The sequence below is a fragment of the Lepidochelys kempii genome, chromosome 3 (genome assembly GCF_965140285.1).
Source record: "Lepidochelys kempii isolate rLepKem1 chromosome 3, rLepKem1.hap1, whole genome shotgun sequence".
NCBI lineage: Eukaryota > Metazoa > Chordata > Testudines > Cheloniidae > Lepidochelys > Lepidochelys kempii.
This window is the reverse complement of record NC_136382.1, coordinates 206,030,446-206,045,920: the sequence shown is the minus strand read 5'-3', so window position 1 is coordinate 206,045,920 and position 15,475 is coordinate 206,030,446. Positions and strand designations below refer to the sequence as shown.

The 15,475-nt window shown below is 40.5% G+C and overlaps 1 protein-coding gene across 2 annotated transcripts in view; it reads right to left on the bottom strand.

Annotated features, from left to right (window-relative positions):
- Positions 1–15,475, bottom strand: part of SLC24A3 (solute carrier family 24 member 3) — a 329,374-nt gene that overhangs the window by 114,400 nt on the left and 199,499 nt on the right. For both annotated transcript variants that reach the window (XM_073339750.2, XM_073339751.2), the window contains exon 3: positions 13,033–13,109. In XM_073339750.2, the coding sequence (XP_073195851.1) occupies positions 13,033–13,109 (77 nt within the window). The remainder of the gene's footprint in view (positions 1–13,032; positions 13,110–15,475) is intronic.

The window sequence follows — 15,475 nt, the reverse complement described above, 5'->3', positions numbered from 1 at the left end:
TATTTTAGGTCAACACTCCTAATTGGAACACACATCTTCATTCATGATGAAATAATTCACTGAGCTCATTGTGGCAATTTTTTTTTTAAACAGATACCTTTTTGGCTGGGACCAAGAAAGGAAATTTTCATCCCCAAAAGGAATTTATTTCTTTAAACGACTTACTTGGCTTTATGAAAAATATTAAAAGGGCATCCCTTCTTATAAGAAATTTAGAAAGTGAAATTTGGAATGAAAACTGAAATTGAAGCTGACTTATATTGGACCTTATATCCACTTACACTAAATTTTATACCAGTGTAAACCCATTGACTTCTAAGAAATTACTCCTGATTTATACCGGTGTTTGAAATCAGAATGAGGTCATTACTATGCTACCTGTGGCCACTATAATACTACACCGACCACAATTTTTTTCTACTGTATGAGACACAAATAGAAATAGTAGCGTTCACCTTAAAAATAAAACACACTGAATACATATTAGCTCCTTTTAAAACTCTAGATCCTCATTTTTCTTTGCAGAGAATTTTCATAGATATGGCATTACTTATATAGATGCACTTTTATTCATCCACTATAATCCCCTTACGGAATCTCCTGGGACTCTTTCTTGAACCCAGCAAAGTAAAATAAAATTGTCCCTTGAAAGGGAAATGTGTATTATTCACCATTTACCTTGTGCACACCACTTTCAAAGCCTGAAACCTTTTATGACTGTCACCAAATAATAAACACTTTTGTATATAGCAAAACTGCAGATCTCCTATTAAGAATGTATGTATCTGGAGCAAGATATAAAATACTCCGAGAGGATGTTTGAGAGTGTTAATTTAATAAAATGTACAGATTTCAGGCTTATTCACGTTCCATATTATTATAGAATTTCCTTTTTAAAGCTAATAGCTGGATTACCAGCTACAGACTTACGCCCCAATCCTGCAAAGATGTATGCACATAAATATTTCCACTGACTTCGTTGGAATTACTATGTGTGTAAAGTTAAGAATGTGCATAAATTTTTGTAGGATTATGACCTTAAGGTGATATCTACCTAGTTCTGTTGGCCTCTGGTGAGGGACCTTGTCAAAGGCTTTCTTAAAATCTAAATATACTATATCCACTGGATCCCCCTTGTCCACATGCTTGTTGACTCCCCTCAAAGAATTCTGAGTGAGGGAAGAGCGAGGGGGGATTTGATAGCAGCATTCAACTACCTGAAGGGGGGTTCCAAAGAGGATGGAGTAAGCTGGTCAAAGTGGTAGCAGATCACAGAACAAGAAGCAATGTTCTCAAGTTGCAGTGGGGGAGGTCTAGGTTGGATATTAGGAAACACTGTTTCACTAGGAGGGTGGTGAAGAACTGGAATGGGTTACCTAGGGAGGTGGTTGAATCTCCATCCTGAGAGGTCTTTAAGGCCCGGCTTGACAAAGCCCTGGCTGGGATGATTTAGTTGGGGTTGGTCCTGCTTTGAGCAGGGGGTTGGACTAGATGACCTCCTCAGGTCTCTTCCAACCCTAATATTCTATGATTCTAGTAGATTGGTGAGGCATGATTTCCCTTTACAAAAACAATGTTGACTGTTCCCCAACAAATTATGTTAATCTATGTGTCTGAAACTATAGCAAAGAACAAAATTGTCAACCAGTTTGCCCGGTACTGAATTCAGGCTTACCGGCCTGTAATTGCTGGGGTCTTTTCTGGAGCCCTTTTTTAAAAAAATCGTGATTAATCGCACTGTTAAATAATAATAGAATATCATTTATTTAAATATTTTTGGATGTTTTCTACATTTTCAAATATATTTATTTCAATTACAATAGACTACAAAGTGTATAGTGCTTGGGTTAGTGGTTCTGTTCTGTGGTGTGTGGTTGCTGGTGAGTATTTGCTTCAGGTTGGGGGGCTGTCAGTAAGCGAGGACTGGCCTGTCTCCCAGGAACCTATCCTTGCAACAAAGCCCGTTGCCAACTGTGTCCACATATCTATTCAGGGGACACCATCATAGGGCCGAATCACATCAGCCACACTATCAGAGGCTCGTTCACCTGCACATCTACCAATGTGATATATGTCATCATGTGCCAGCAATGCCCCTCTGCCACGTACGTTGGTCAAACTGGACAGTCTCTACGTAAAAGAATAAATGGACACAAATCAGACGTCAAGAATTATAACATTCAAAAACCAGTTGGAGAACACTTCAATCTCTCCGGTCACTCGATTACAGACCTAAAAGTAGAAATTCTTCAACAAAAAAACTTCGAAACAGACTCCAACGAGAGACTGCTGAATTGGAATTAATTTGCAAACTGGATACAATTAACTTACGCTTGAATAGAGACTGGGAGTGGATGGGTCATTACACAAAGTAAAACTATTTCCCCAAGTTTATTTCCCCCCACACACACACACTGTTCCTCAGACCTTCCTGTCAACTGCTGGAAATGGCCCACCTTGATTATCACTACAAAAGGTGTCCCCCCCACTCTCCTGCTGGTAATAGCTCACCTTAAGTGATCACTCTGGTTATGGTGTGTATGGTAACACCCATTGTTTCATGTTCTCTATGTATATAAATCTCCCCACTGTATTTTCCACTGAATGCATCTGATGAAGTGAGCTGTAGCTCATGAAAGCTTACGCTCAAACAAATTTGTTAGTCTCCAAGGTGCCACAAGTACTCCTTTTCTTTCTGCGAATACAGACTAACACGGCTGCTACTCTGAAACCTCTTTTATAGGATATTTACCAAAGTGGAAGTTTTACCAATGTAAAAAGCAGAAGGTTTGCATCTGGCAAAATATCTTAACAGTTACAGGAAAAAGCTTTTATAGTATTAGGAATGAAGGGAGTGGCATGGCACAGTATGGTCATATCTTTTGTCTTGAGTCAGACTGTTCTATTTTCTGTTAAAAACACCCCTCATAAAGAGAGTTGGGAGAAGTTTCTGGCTGGGTACTACGCCCTGGGTACTATGCACACATAACTGGAAGACTTGGTTGATTTTCATTGTTTTCCAAGTTATAATATACGGGCTGATAAGTTCCATCACAATATCATCAAGAGGCCATCCTGTCCTCTTTACAACTACTAACAGAAATCTTGTTATGGCTGATGTAAGAGCAACTTCCAGCCATGGCAAGTTTAGAACAACATTTCCTTCTGGCTCTGCCAGGGTAAGACTCCTTTTTGTCTCACTTGGTATGCCGCTGCATACAGGCTGTCTGTGGCATACTGAAAACTGTATTAAAATTGTTAACTGTCATTTTAAATCCTAAGGGTTTTCCTGGTCCTGCTTGCAGTGTGGGGGGCTCTGTAGAGAAGTGCACACTCTCTTTTGGGCGAGTTGAACATTGTTCAAATGTTCTGGATCTACATTACCAAAAATCCTTCATTCCAAGGGAAAAGAACTCAAAAGGGTGCTGTCCATGGTTCTCTCAGGAAGTCTACTATCAAATTATCATTAGATCTGCCCCCCAGATCACTGCAGTAGTTTAGCCACTTGGTGTCTCACTGGATTGCTTTCATCATCTAGTTCTAGACAACCAAAGTTTCCTTGGATTTTAGTCAGACTGGCCACAAATATATCTCTACCCAGCATTGCCTCCAGTGGTCTTCTCCCGCCTCTCCCCTATGGCGGGAAGGCACTGCGATAATAACAGAGTGTCTCAGAACCAAATTTGGAGGAGCTATATCTGTTTTCACAGGCTATACCCCACTGCGCAGAGTATTTGTTATGCACTATAATTTTCAGTCCCTTTTCGTGCCTGCAAGGTTTGATGTTAAAATTCTGTCACGTCCAGGGAAAGATCTAAAAGTAAACACAGCCAAAAATACAGTTGGGGAGGAGAGAGGGAAGAGAAAGAGAAGGGAATAATTCAAGGTAGCTTAGAGGTATTTGGTTATTTGCTTCCTAGCCGTTATTGATGCACCAACCTCAGAAAACTCAACTGTTGCGTAACCAAACTTCTTTGTTTTAGAAACAAAGCTGAGTCTTGGAAGACTATTTTTAGTTTCTGGTACTTTCTGGTTCCAACTGGGTCAGGGATTCCAGGAGAATGGCCTCTCTCAATATTTCCACTTCTGGTGCCAAAATAAACCCGGACGTGTAAAAACATGTGGGGGGAATAAAAAGGAAACAAGTTTCTTAGAGCTCATTTGTTCTGAGCCCTGAACAAAGGACAAAGGCTGATCTGATTTTATATTTTCTCTAAACCAGTTTGCCCATTCCTAACCACATGACCTCCACAGAAAAATATTTGCAAACTTATACAGTTTAAATAATGCAGGCATTGGAAACGTTCTATAATGAAACACTGAGGTTACAGTAATTGAAGATAGGACCTTCCTTTGTTTCATTCCAAATACTTACATAGCCTTTGAAGTCCACATAATAGAGCGAATTAAAAATAAGTCAACTCGATGTAGCAATGACTTTGCTGTATCAGTGCATGATAAATAGCAATTCATGAACCAACAACTAGTCATAATGGTCTCAAATCAACTAAATAAAAATGTTCAGGAAGTATATATATATATAAAAAAACCCAACAAGCTGAGACAATTACAGGTCGTACAGATGAGGTGTGGATGGTCTCTCGTTTCATACAGAAGAAAAAAAGAAGACAGACAATCTCTATAAATAATGGCCTAGATTTTTGGAACTGCTCACACTAAAGCAGGTGTGTAATTTGTGCCCACGCTTACCATGTCAAACCTGACAAATTAGACATGTAACTGCCCTGTAAATGCACATACAATTGCTTACTTGTGCTCAAATCACTGTAAGTACACGCGCACATTATATGTGGGCACAATTATGAAAATCTGTGCCTATACAGTCCTCCTTTTTACAGTATTTGAACTCTGAAGGAAAGCATTATTGACTACTGAACGCTAGCATCTTTGTATACACGTATCCACACTATACATATTGGGGGCCAGATCCATAGATGGTGTAAATCAGTGTAGCTCTATTGACTGCAAATGAATTATTTACACCAACTGAAGATGTGGCCAAATTATAGGAGTGGCTGATTGTACCATCTATTATTAAGGTTGCCTGATACTTCCCCTTATAAGAGCCTATTTTAAGTTGCTTATAGCTTTGCCAAACCTTTTTAACCATGTGAGTTTACCTCTTCACCTCACCATGAAGAACATTTTGCCAGCAGCCTCTTATCGTTTAAACTGTGGTGTCTCCAGCTCAGACATCTCTGCTAATCACAACTGCACACATCTGCAGTTTGCCACAGCAGAAAGAAGTGTGTATGTATGTGACACCCCTTCTCTGGGCATAGCAAAACCATCCAGGCAGGATTCCTGGATTTTTAAAGGTATTTGTGAAGAGTAATTTAGTTCTTGCCCTTGGAATGAATCAAATTACAACAACTTATTTTATATTATTATTTCTTTGTGTTATTGATTGTTAGTTTTGTAATGCCAAGGGGAAAATGCCTCTGGATTCCCCTAGAAAGGCTGTATATTGCTCCTTCTAAAATACTCAGTAATTTGTAGTATTTACCCTGGGCTGCTTTGCAATTTTCAGCCAAGCCCTAAAAAAAGTCCAGCTGAAGCATAATTTACAGACATACAGTCACCAATAAGGATAAAGAGAGAGGAGGAGGAAAACACATTTTGATTAAAATTATTAACAGAAGAGTTTGACAGTAAATCAACAAACATGAGGAAAAGGCTCTTTCCTCCCCTTATAAAACTCCACTTTGTGAAGTTCAAATTTCTCCACAGATTTAGAGAACCTTAATAAAAATTTGATTTTATGGTTGCAACCTTCTTTAAAAAGTGCATGGTTGTGCACACTCTCTGATTTGATCAGACATTTGGTAAGTGTATTGCTTTGCTGGAGGGGAAAAAAGAAAACAAAACAGAATTACAGATTTAGCATCCTAGCCAGATGACAACTTCTTTCGACTGAGACAAAAGAGGCATCCTTATAAAAGCCCATTACTGTCTTCCATTTTTTTTTAAGATCAGCTTTCACCATGACAATAGGTTAAAATAACAGTTACACCCATTTGAAGAACAGGTGATATATTTACCAGTGCTGATAGGAATCTTTCCACTGATTTCAGTGGGCTTCACCTCTGGCCCACTAAAAGATGAGATCAGATCCTTAGGTGGTATAAACTGTTATATCTCCAAATGGTGCTATGACAGTTTACACCAGCGAAGGATCTGCCCTCATGTGTAAAAATGCTGTCTTTAGGAATTCTGTAAGTAAGTCTGGTTTCACAGCAAGCCCTGTGTAGGACGTAAGCACACACCCCTCATGAGCCCACCTGGTCCCTTCACTTATACAATTCAGATCCACAGCACAGACCCCCAACTCAGATGTACACTGTGGTCAGTATCATGCAACATGCCACTGCCACTTTAAGTGATAACTAAACTTCAGAGCTTAAGCCAATCTCTAACTATTGGAGGTCAGGATGAAGCTGGGGTGGGAGGTAGATTAGCCCACATCTGCCTGCTGAGGGGTTCTTACACCTTCTTTGGAGGCATGTGGGGGTGGCCACTGACAGAGACAGGACATCTGATGAGTTGGAGCATGGTTCTGATGCAGTCTGGCAGTTCCTATGTTCCTAACTAGACAGAGCTGCAGAAGTTTCAGTGATAGAGTCAGTTCAGATGCACAACTTTAATGTTGCTCAGAATCTTGTTTGGGTAAATAAATGTCAGTCGTGCAAGGATTACGAATCCTTAAATGAGTAAAGAAAGCTGGGAAAACCTCATTGAAACGGGTTGCCAGCTCATAACACAAGGAAGAGGAGAGCCCATCCCAAATTCTTGTCCAAGGTCTGCTATTGGGGTAGCAAATGAAGAAGTTCTACACAGGGAGTTCCCTGGTTTCCTCCAGATTTCAACAATCCTGCTTGCAGGCTTGCATGGGTTTGGAGTCTACACGTGACAGGTTGGGCTGTCGACATGCATGACGTACAGAAAATGACAAGGGAGCTGGTTGCTGAGAGTGGAACACAACTTCTTAAAGATGTTTTCAAGGACATTGGAAAGGGAGCTATATTGAAGCCCCGGACAATAATGGCTAATATTAAACTCTTCCTTTGCCATCATAAGCTGAAAGTAAACACAGTCTCCTCTTTGTATCTAGCAGTGCACAAGAAATCCACTGTCAGTTAACACTTCTTAGCAGAGTTGCCAAACACCAGTCAGCACATTGATATGGGGCAAAAGTTAACTGCCACTGACCACCTTCTAGTCACTGCCTTTAGAGATAGTACCGTGGAAGGGTGACTACAAGTCTTGAATGTTAAAATCTTGTGGTCTGGGCTGAACATTTACACTAAAAGACAAAACAGAATACTCTGTTTTGACTGTTTATTATATGTTCCTTGTTACGTATAAACACATTCATTATGCAGAATAAAAGCAAAATATGACCTAAGGCCTGCACGTATTGGCAACTAAGTATTAATCAACATATTATTAAAAATGTTAAAATATTAAACTGTTAAAACCATGCCTCGCTGATGAAAAGAGTGGTGTTTCGACATGGTGTGACGTGCATTCTTTTTGGGGGTCAATTTCTTCCATAATTTAACAATATCATTCCCCTCCACAAAATACTGATTTTTTAAAATAAATAAAACTATTACATGGAATGACAGTACCCCAATAGAGTAAGACATCTGCTTCACCACTTTGCATGTGTCACTATAGAGAAAAAACAAATAATCCCTTATTGGGATAGCAGATTCTTAAATATTGTTATATCAGAGTCAAGTATACCTGTTTTGAATATTTGCTATATTTGAATCTGATATAGTTGCTATACCTTGAATTTTAGGCCTGCAAGAAACAATGAACATAATTTGTTTTGATTTATGTTCAGTTGCATTTTATTTATTCAAAAATAATATAAAAGGTTATAAAATATTAAGCTGTCCTAGGAGCAGAAAATAGGAAGCCCAAATCATGGGTAGATTGGAAAAGAACCTGTCTCATGATTTATCCAGTCCCTTGTACCCAGAAAACTTTATGTGAGTTCAATGTAATTAATAAATCAAAAATATAGTTCTCCCTTCTTTTCTTTAAGCAGCCTGAGCAAATGTGTTCTGTTGCACAGAGATGGAAAATAATGATTTTACTATCTCACTGTTACAATGGGTTCAGTATGAAGCAATTTCTGGGGCTAGCTTGCTTTTAAAAATATCTTTTTTCTTTGATTAAGACCTTAGAAATGTGAACAGTATAGGAATTTATTGTGGAACATCACACATACACAGGTTCATATTTTGTCCTAGGGCGAAGTGAATGGCTTCCACTAAAGTCATTTCTACAGTTCAGGGGTTAATTTACAGTCAGCGATTAAAGAAGGTAATAAAAAAAGAGGGGTTGACAAAATACTCAGACAAAGCAAAGTTGCATATCACTCAAGACACAGTAACTAAGGGCCAGTTTTACAAAGGTATTTAAGCACCTAAAGGTGCCTGGGTGCTTATGAAAATCCCACTAGGTGCCTACAGTGCTTAATTTGTGCCGGGGCTTGCTGGGGTGAAACCTGGCACCTCCAGTTGGCAGTTCACAGCCCCAGCACCTCTGGGCTCCTGGCCAGCAGCTGCTGCTCTCCGGTCGCCCAGTTCTGAAGCCAGCACCGCTGCCAGCAGCAGTACAGAAGTAAGGGTGGCATGGTATGGTATTGTAGCAAGGGAGATTTAGGTTAGATACTAGGAAAAGCTTTCTAACTGTCAGGGTATTTTAGCACTGGAACAAATTACCTAGGGAGGTTGTGGAATCTCGGTCACTGGAGGTCTTTAAGAGCAAGTTAGACAAACACCTGTCAGGGATGGTCTAGATCATATTTAGCCCTGCCTCAGCGCAGGGGACTGGCCCTAGATGACCCATTTCCCTCAATTCTTAGTAGATCGTGTACTGCGCACAGTGACAGAGTACAGGGATACTCGACAGCCTCACCTCATTCCACCTCACAAGATGTGCACACTCACTATGGGTGAAAGTTCCCAAAGTGCTCAGTTTCAGCCAAGTATGATCCCATTGAAGTCAGTGATAAAACCACAATGGACTTCAATGGAGAAGAATTAGGACTGGGGGAGTTTGGAAAGCCCATCCTACATAGCTAGGGCACCAGCATGCATAGCACAGTCCACTGTGCCACCAAATAATGGTAAGCAGAATTAAAAACATCACTGCGACTTAAGAGTCAGGCCTAAGATTCAAACCCAGAATTTGGGTTCCACAGCCAATCCCTACCATGCAAGGCTGCACTGACTCCCAGCAAAGACATTGCGCCGGTCTAGCCCTCGGTTACACCTGCTTACAGAGGTGTCGGCAGATCTCAAAGCATGTTACAAAAGCAAGCAAGATCAGCCTGATTTTACGTTTGTCCCTAGTACAAAGAGTTGGTGCCATCTGTTGGAGAGCTATTGTTGCGTGAGAGTTAAGATGTAGGCCTCCTCAGACATCACGATTTTGTTTCCTGCTCTGGCACATGCAAAACTTCCCGAGAAGTGGGATTTTTTTGATCATCTATTTCTTTTCCTAGAATATTTGCACATGACCAAAATACCCTAAAAAAACCCAGGCTTCTCAAAGAGTAGATACAGTCAAACCAAATGCCTCAAATTAGACTCCTAAATCCACATGTAGGCACCTTAAAATAAATGGCTTGATGATCAGAAGGACTTAGCACTCAAAAATCATTATGGAATCAACGGGAACAACTGGGTACTCAGCAACTTTGAAAATCTGATCACTTATTTAAGCACCTTTCTTTGGGCACCCAGGTGTAAAAATTGTGATCTAAGCCACTAAATGAGCTCTTTCTCTAACCCTGGTTTAGGATACACACTCCAGAACATCCCATAATCAAACATTTTGCCACCGATCCTTGGAAATATTCAGCTTTCCAACACTGACACTATACAACAAATTTGTAATTGGAGTCACTTAGCTCCTAAAAAAATCATAACGCAGTGTTTGTGATAGGATGTGATACATTGTAATTTGAAAGGGAAAGGAAATCATGAATCACACATTTCTAACAGTGACTGTTCATTTAAGCCGACTAAAGATATACAATGTTTTTAAATATTCATCGGAAGCAGGTATTTTCTTGGCTGTTTGAAAATGCCTCTCACCCATGAGAAGTAGGGACGATTTGGCACTTCTATATCAATTATAAAGACATTAAAAGGAAAAGAATTGTCTTTCATCTACAGTACAGAAGTTAATAAGAGGCTCTGGAGGGAGAAGTGCACTTCCATTTCTTTGAGATTACAGAAGCTGTTGAGCATAAGGTCCTGTAAGCATAGAATAATGGATTGGCAGACCAGAATTTACGTCACACAATTCCAGTTTCAAAACACTCATTATTTTTACCCAGTTCCTGGAGTACAATAATTACTACTTTAGTATTTCAAAGCACCAATAAAAAAAGGCATTTAAGCACGTCTAATTTTAAGTACATGAGCAATTCCACTGACTACAATGGGACTATTCACTTGTTAAAACTAGGCACGTGCTTAAGTACTTTGTGAAATCTGGGCTTTCAATTGTGATTACAGGGGATCTCCCATGATAGCTGTGCTTCTGTGACAATTTTCAGATATCCCAGTCTTGCAAATTATGGCACATGCTCTTTCTTACTAAAAGTATTTGAGAGACAGTGTTGCCAACTTTCAAGATTGTATCCCGAGTCTGATAATATTAGGCATTTTTCTTAAAGCCCCAGCTCTTGGAGTCATGTGATTATACAAGACACTCAGCTTTCATTTAAAAACAATTTCTAGCCCTCATGGTTGTGGGCAAGAGCTTGAAAACTAGAACCCAAAGGCTCCAAAACCAGAAGGCAAATAAAAAAAAACCCAAAATGTGTTGGTAAGGAATGGACTCACTTCTGGGGAGCACCTTCTTGTGGCCAGGTGTGGCACAGTAGCTTTCGCTCCATCTAGTGCCTACTGCTGACAGCCACGCTGGTCCTCCAGTGGTTGTCTCTTCCTGTGACTCAGCCCTCCGGCCAGGAGATTTAGTCCACTCTTTTAGCCCAAGATCCTGTATCATTCCTTTGGCCTTGACTCTGGGCACTGTGGGCCTCACTCCTTTTTCTCAGGGCTCCTTGTTGTCCCTGTCCCTTCCGCAGCCTCATGTCACCATACCAGTGGCTGGTTGGGGAAGTTGGACCCTCCTGCTACACTGTGTTCCAGCCTAGGGACCCTAAACCCAGCAGCCAAGATCTGCTTAGTCCAAGCCCTTGTGGCTGCTTCCTTGGGGCTCTTCCTGTGCAGCCTTTCTTAGGCCTACTCCCCACAACCACTCTGAGTCCTCCCTTCTCTCAGGCCCTTCTCCTGGATTCCCCTAGCAAACACCCAGCCTGATCTTACATCCCTCTCAATTAAATGCCACTCAGGGCTCCTTCCCTGGGACTCCAGTTCCTGTCCTTTTGCCAGGGCTCCCCACTGAAGACGCTGTTCTATGTAACTCCTGGCCACTTGCCAGCCTCATCTACTCACGGGAGGATCCAGAGGTCGCTCTCCCTCTGGACTTCCTCCTCTCTAATCCCAGAGTGACTCCAGACTCTCTCCCTACAGCCCTCTTCCGCGCTAAACTTCCTGCCTCTATAATCATGCCCCAGCTCCTCCTGAGCTGGGCTTCAGCTCTAATTAAGCCTGGTCCATTCTCTGGGTGCAACAAGATAACATAATTGGCCCCTGAGGCCCTCATTTCCCTTTCAGGGCCTGTGTGGGGTGGACATCCCATCCCAATAGACATGGCAGAATTTGGTTGGTTTTTTTAATAATAATTTCGATGGATAATATCTATGTTTATTTTAAGCATTTTAAGCATCTCATGCTTTTTCAGGCTTGACTCTGACTTTGCAATGCTTTCAGTAGTACTGGAAAGAAAATATTGTATTTATGATGCCTCAGAATGTGGAGCACTACATTTATTTGTTGTTATTTATAGATACTTCTATGGTGCTCATCTCTGAAGTACCCGAGTCCCTCAAAATACTACAAAAAATACATCAAATTCTTTCTAAAAGATAAAGTTATAGAGGCCTGGCAGTGACATTGCAATTAGTGAGGCATCGCCTGATGTAATGGCCGTGACCATCTTGGGTGATACACCCTGGATTGAACCAGGGAACTTCAGAGCTGAAAGCATAAGCTGCTACTATTGCTTAAGTGCAGGCTTTCCAGATGGGCCGGTAACAGATTTATATCCTCTGGGGATCTGGCACCGAGGGGGACCTGTACCACACACTTAACACTTGCTTACAGACTTCCTCTGCTCAAAGGATGCTCATTCTGAGCACCTCAGGCCCATAGCAGTTTGAATCCTGGGCCAGGCCCTGCTCACATGATGTACCACACACAGGCCCAGATTCGGCGGCATATTGTGCTATCTGCATGGTCCCTGCCATGAAAAGCTAAGAGATTTAACATGTGTGATCAGATTTCCTCCAGCTTGCCTGGCATTTCAGCCTTACAGTTGTACCTTCCCTTGAAACCACTTCTACTTGTTTGTTTCTCATGGAAGACTGTAACCCGTTAACTGATTTTTCATTTTAAAAAAGTCAAAAAGATGGCAAGTGTGCAGAGAACATTAAAGGCAGATCCTATGCCAAAAAGCAGCCTGTAAAAGTGGGATCCTGAAGCTGTATAGTTCTTGTCTCCCAAGGATTTCCACATAAAATGTTTAACTTTAAGCACGTGAATTGTCCCATTGATTTTAAATGAGATTATTCTTGTGCAAATTTAAGCATGTGCTTTCATGCTGGATCGGGGCCTTTAAAAGCATAACAACATATATAAACGAAAAGATGCAATATTAAAGAATCACAATTATTTGTAACTCGCCATTCTCAAACGAGGTTGTGAATGGCTCTTGGGAATTCTGTGCATATGCATGTATCCACAGGAAGAAACCGCAACAACAGAAAACCAGATGAATAAGAAATTACATCAGCTTGTCTGATAATATTTTACTTCCAGTTTAAAAAAAAAGTGCAAATGAAGTCAAAACACTTACACAGAGGACATGCAGGACTACAGCTCCATGTCTTCTGTCCTCATTAGTAAAGATGTCGCTGGGGAATTCATGGAGAGCTGGGAAAGGAGAAAAAAGAAACACTTAATCAAGGTATTGGAAAGATGCAATATATGGTAAAGTAAGGTAATAAAAACAGCTGAGTCCTTCTGTAGGTTGATAATCTTGCAATAGATATGAATATGGGATCCCATGCCATGGGTTTTTGCTACTGCTTTATGATATGTGTGTTTGCTTAATCTGTCCTCTGGCCATTTATAGATATGTGTATATTTACTGTGTAATTCAGAGGCATAGCAACCATAACATTATATCTCACGAAGATGCCTCAGAGATACTGAACAAATTCTAAGCACAGCATCATACTCCATAAAATGTTAAAGAGGAAAATGTTCTATTCTGGATTAAGCAGATGTGCAGTAATACCGATCACAAAGCATTTTTTACACAACATTTTGTATTTGAAAAGGGAAAACCCTCAGAATGGGAGGAGGAGAAGAATGGCAGGTGCTAGAAATGTTTAAAGTCAAAATGATTTATTGCCATGGGCTTCTCAGCATAATACACTCCTGGAATAAACGCATCATGATTAGGAATAGCTGGGTCTTGTCTCAGAGTCAGACATCTCCTGCCACCATTTTGGTCTGGATAGGGGAATAAACAGAATACAAAGATGTATGCAGACAAGGCATTAACGATGTGATTGGGGTGTGGATACTTGATCCCCAGTGAAATAAATGTAGACGGTAATCTGCGCCCTCAGAAAACACCATCCATCCGATCTGAACACAGGATCGGCGACAACAATTCAAACCAAGCATGAAGCAATCATTTTCAAAGTGGACACTCACAGCTATCATAGAGGCAGTTTCCACTCCACGAGTGACAGAAACCGTCACCTGTGCATTCTGCTGGGTGGGGGAGATGTCACAGCTCCAACGGTAGGAGAGCACTTACAGCACTATAAACTATAGCATCATCCCATGGGGCGTCCTGATGAACAGAAGGCTGCTTGGCCCCATCTTCCTCTGGAGCAATAAAAGATCTGCACATGTACCTGCCTATATACTTTCGAACTAGTTCTTCTGGCAGAAAGGACATTTTCCTGAGGTCATGTTTGTTTTTCATATCTAGCAATTGTACTTAGTTCACTTAGTGTACTTAGCCCCTTGGAGCTGGGGGCCTAAATACCTTTGTGGATCTGGGCCAAAGTGCCTCGCCCAAGCTCGCATAGGTCTCTCCTCTGGTTGAACCAAAGTGATGCATGATGGGACTCACATAACCATGGTGTATCATGGGAAAAGCGGTATGGCCCAGTGAGAAGAATGTGACATGAGGTACTTGAACTACAATTCCCACTAACAGACCTGGCAGAATTTGGTTGTTTTTTTACTAATAATTTCAACGGATAATACTGATGTTTATTTTAAGCATTTTTTTAGATTTTTATCAATGTAAATGTTCACAGTTGAGCAAAACTAGAGGTTTTAAGTGTTTTTTTAGAATTATAGTGATTTGAATTTTCACAGTTGTGCGAAATTGGGGACAGTGGGTCAGAATTATTTAATGACAGTTGACGAGATTCAAAAAGTTAAAGCTTTATAAACCATTAAAACACAAATTGTCAACATCATGTCACAATAATAAAAGTAAATACCTTTAAATCAACAAATCATACCTGTTTTCACTATTCATTCACTAGTCCGTCTGTAATAAGCCTAAATCACTGGATTTTGACTCTAGTAAGTTCTCAAGCAGAACTTTTCTTACTTTGTCTATCGTTAAATTTCAGTCATCATTGATGGAAATATTTTGTGGGATTGTGTATATATGATGAAATTGACATTTGCCAACATTTACCAATAAAAATCAGATCCTTTCAACTCCACCATGAGACATCATGGCAGTTCTGGGGGGATAAAGATTATTGTGGAACCAAGTTGAAACAAAATGCTTCAACATTTCCAGGCCAAATATTTTTCAGAAGTTTCTGTTCCATGAAAAATTTTGACTTTTCATCCTGATTCAGAGTGAAAATAAATGTCAGAATATTGACCTTTTCCATGGGAGAAAAATTCTGATTTTTGACTAGCTCTAGATAAATGGAGGATGATCTAAAATGTGTCGGATGGTGTAATTTACATGTTGAGAAGGCACGAAAAAGGTGTCAATTATGTCACTGTAGACACCCTTCATCTCACCTCTGAACTTTGCCCTGAATTTATTATTCGTGGATCAGAACCAAATTCCTTTTTACCTAAAACATTTCTCCATGTCCCCAAGGTGAGCAAGACTCTTGCTGTATGACACTAGCTCTACAAGGAACTTTGTTAGTTCTCAGAGCAAACTATGCTGAAAAATAGCAAAGTACGCTGAATGAAGGATCACAACGCACCAGGATCCCTCTAGAGCAGTGGTTCCCAAA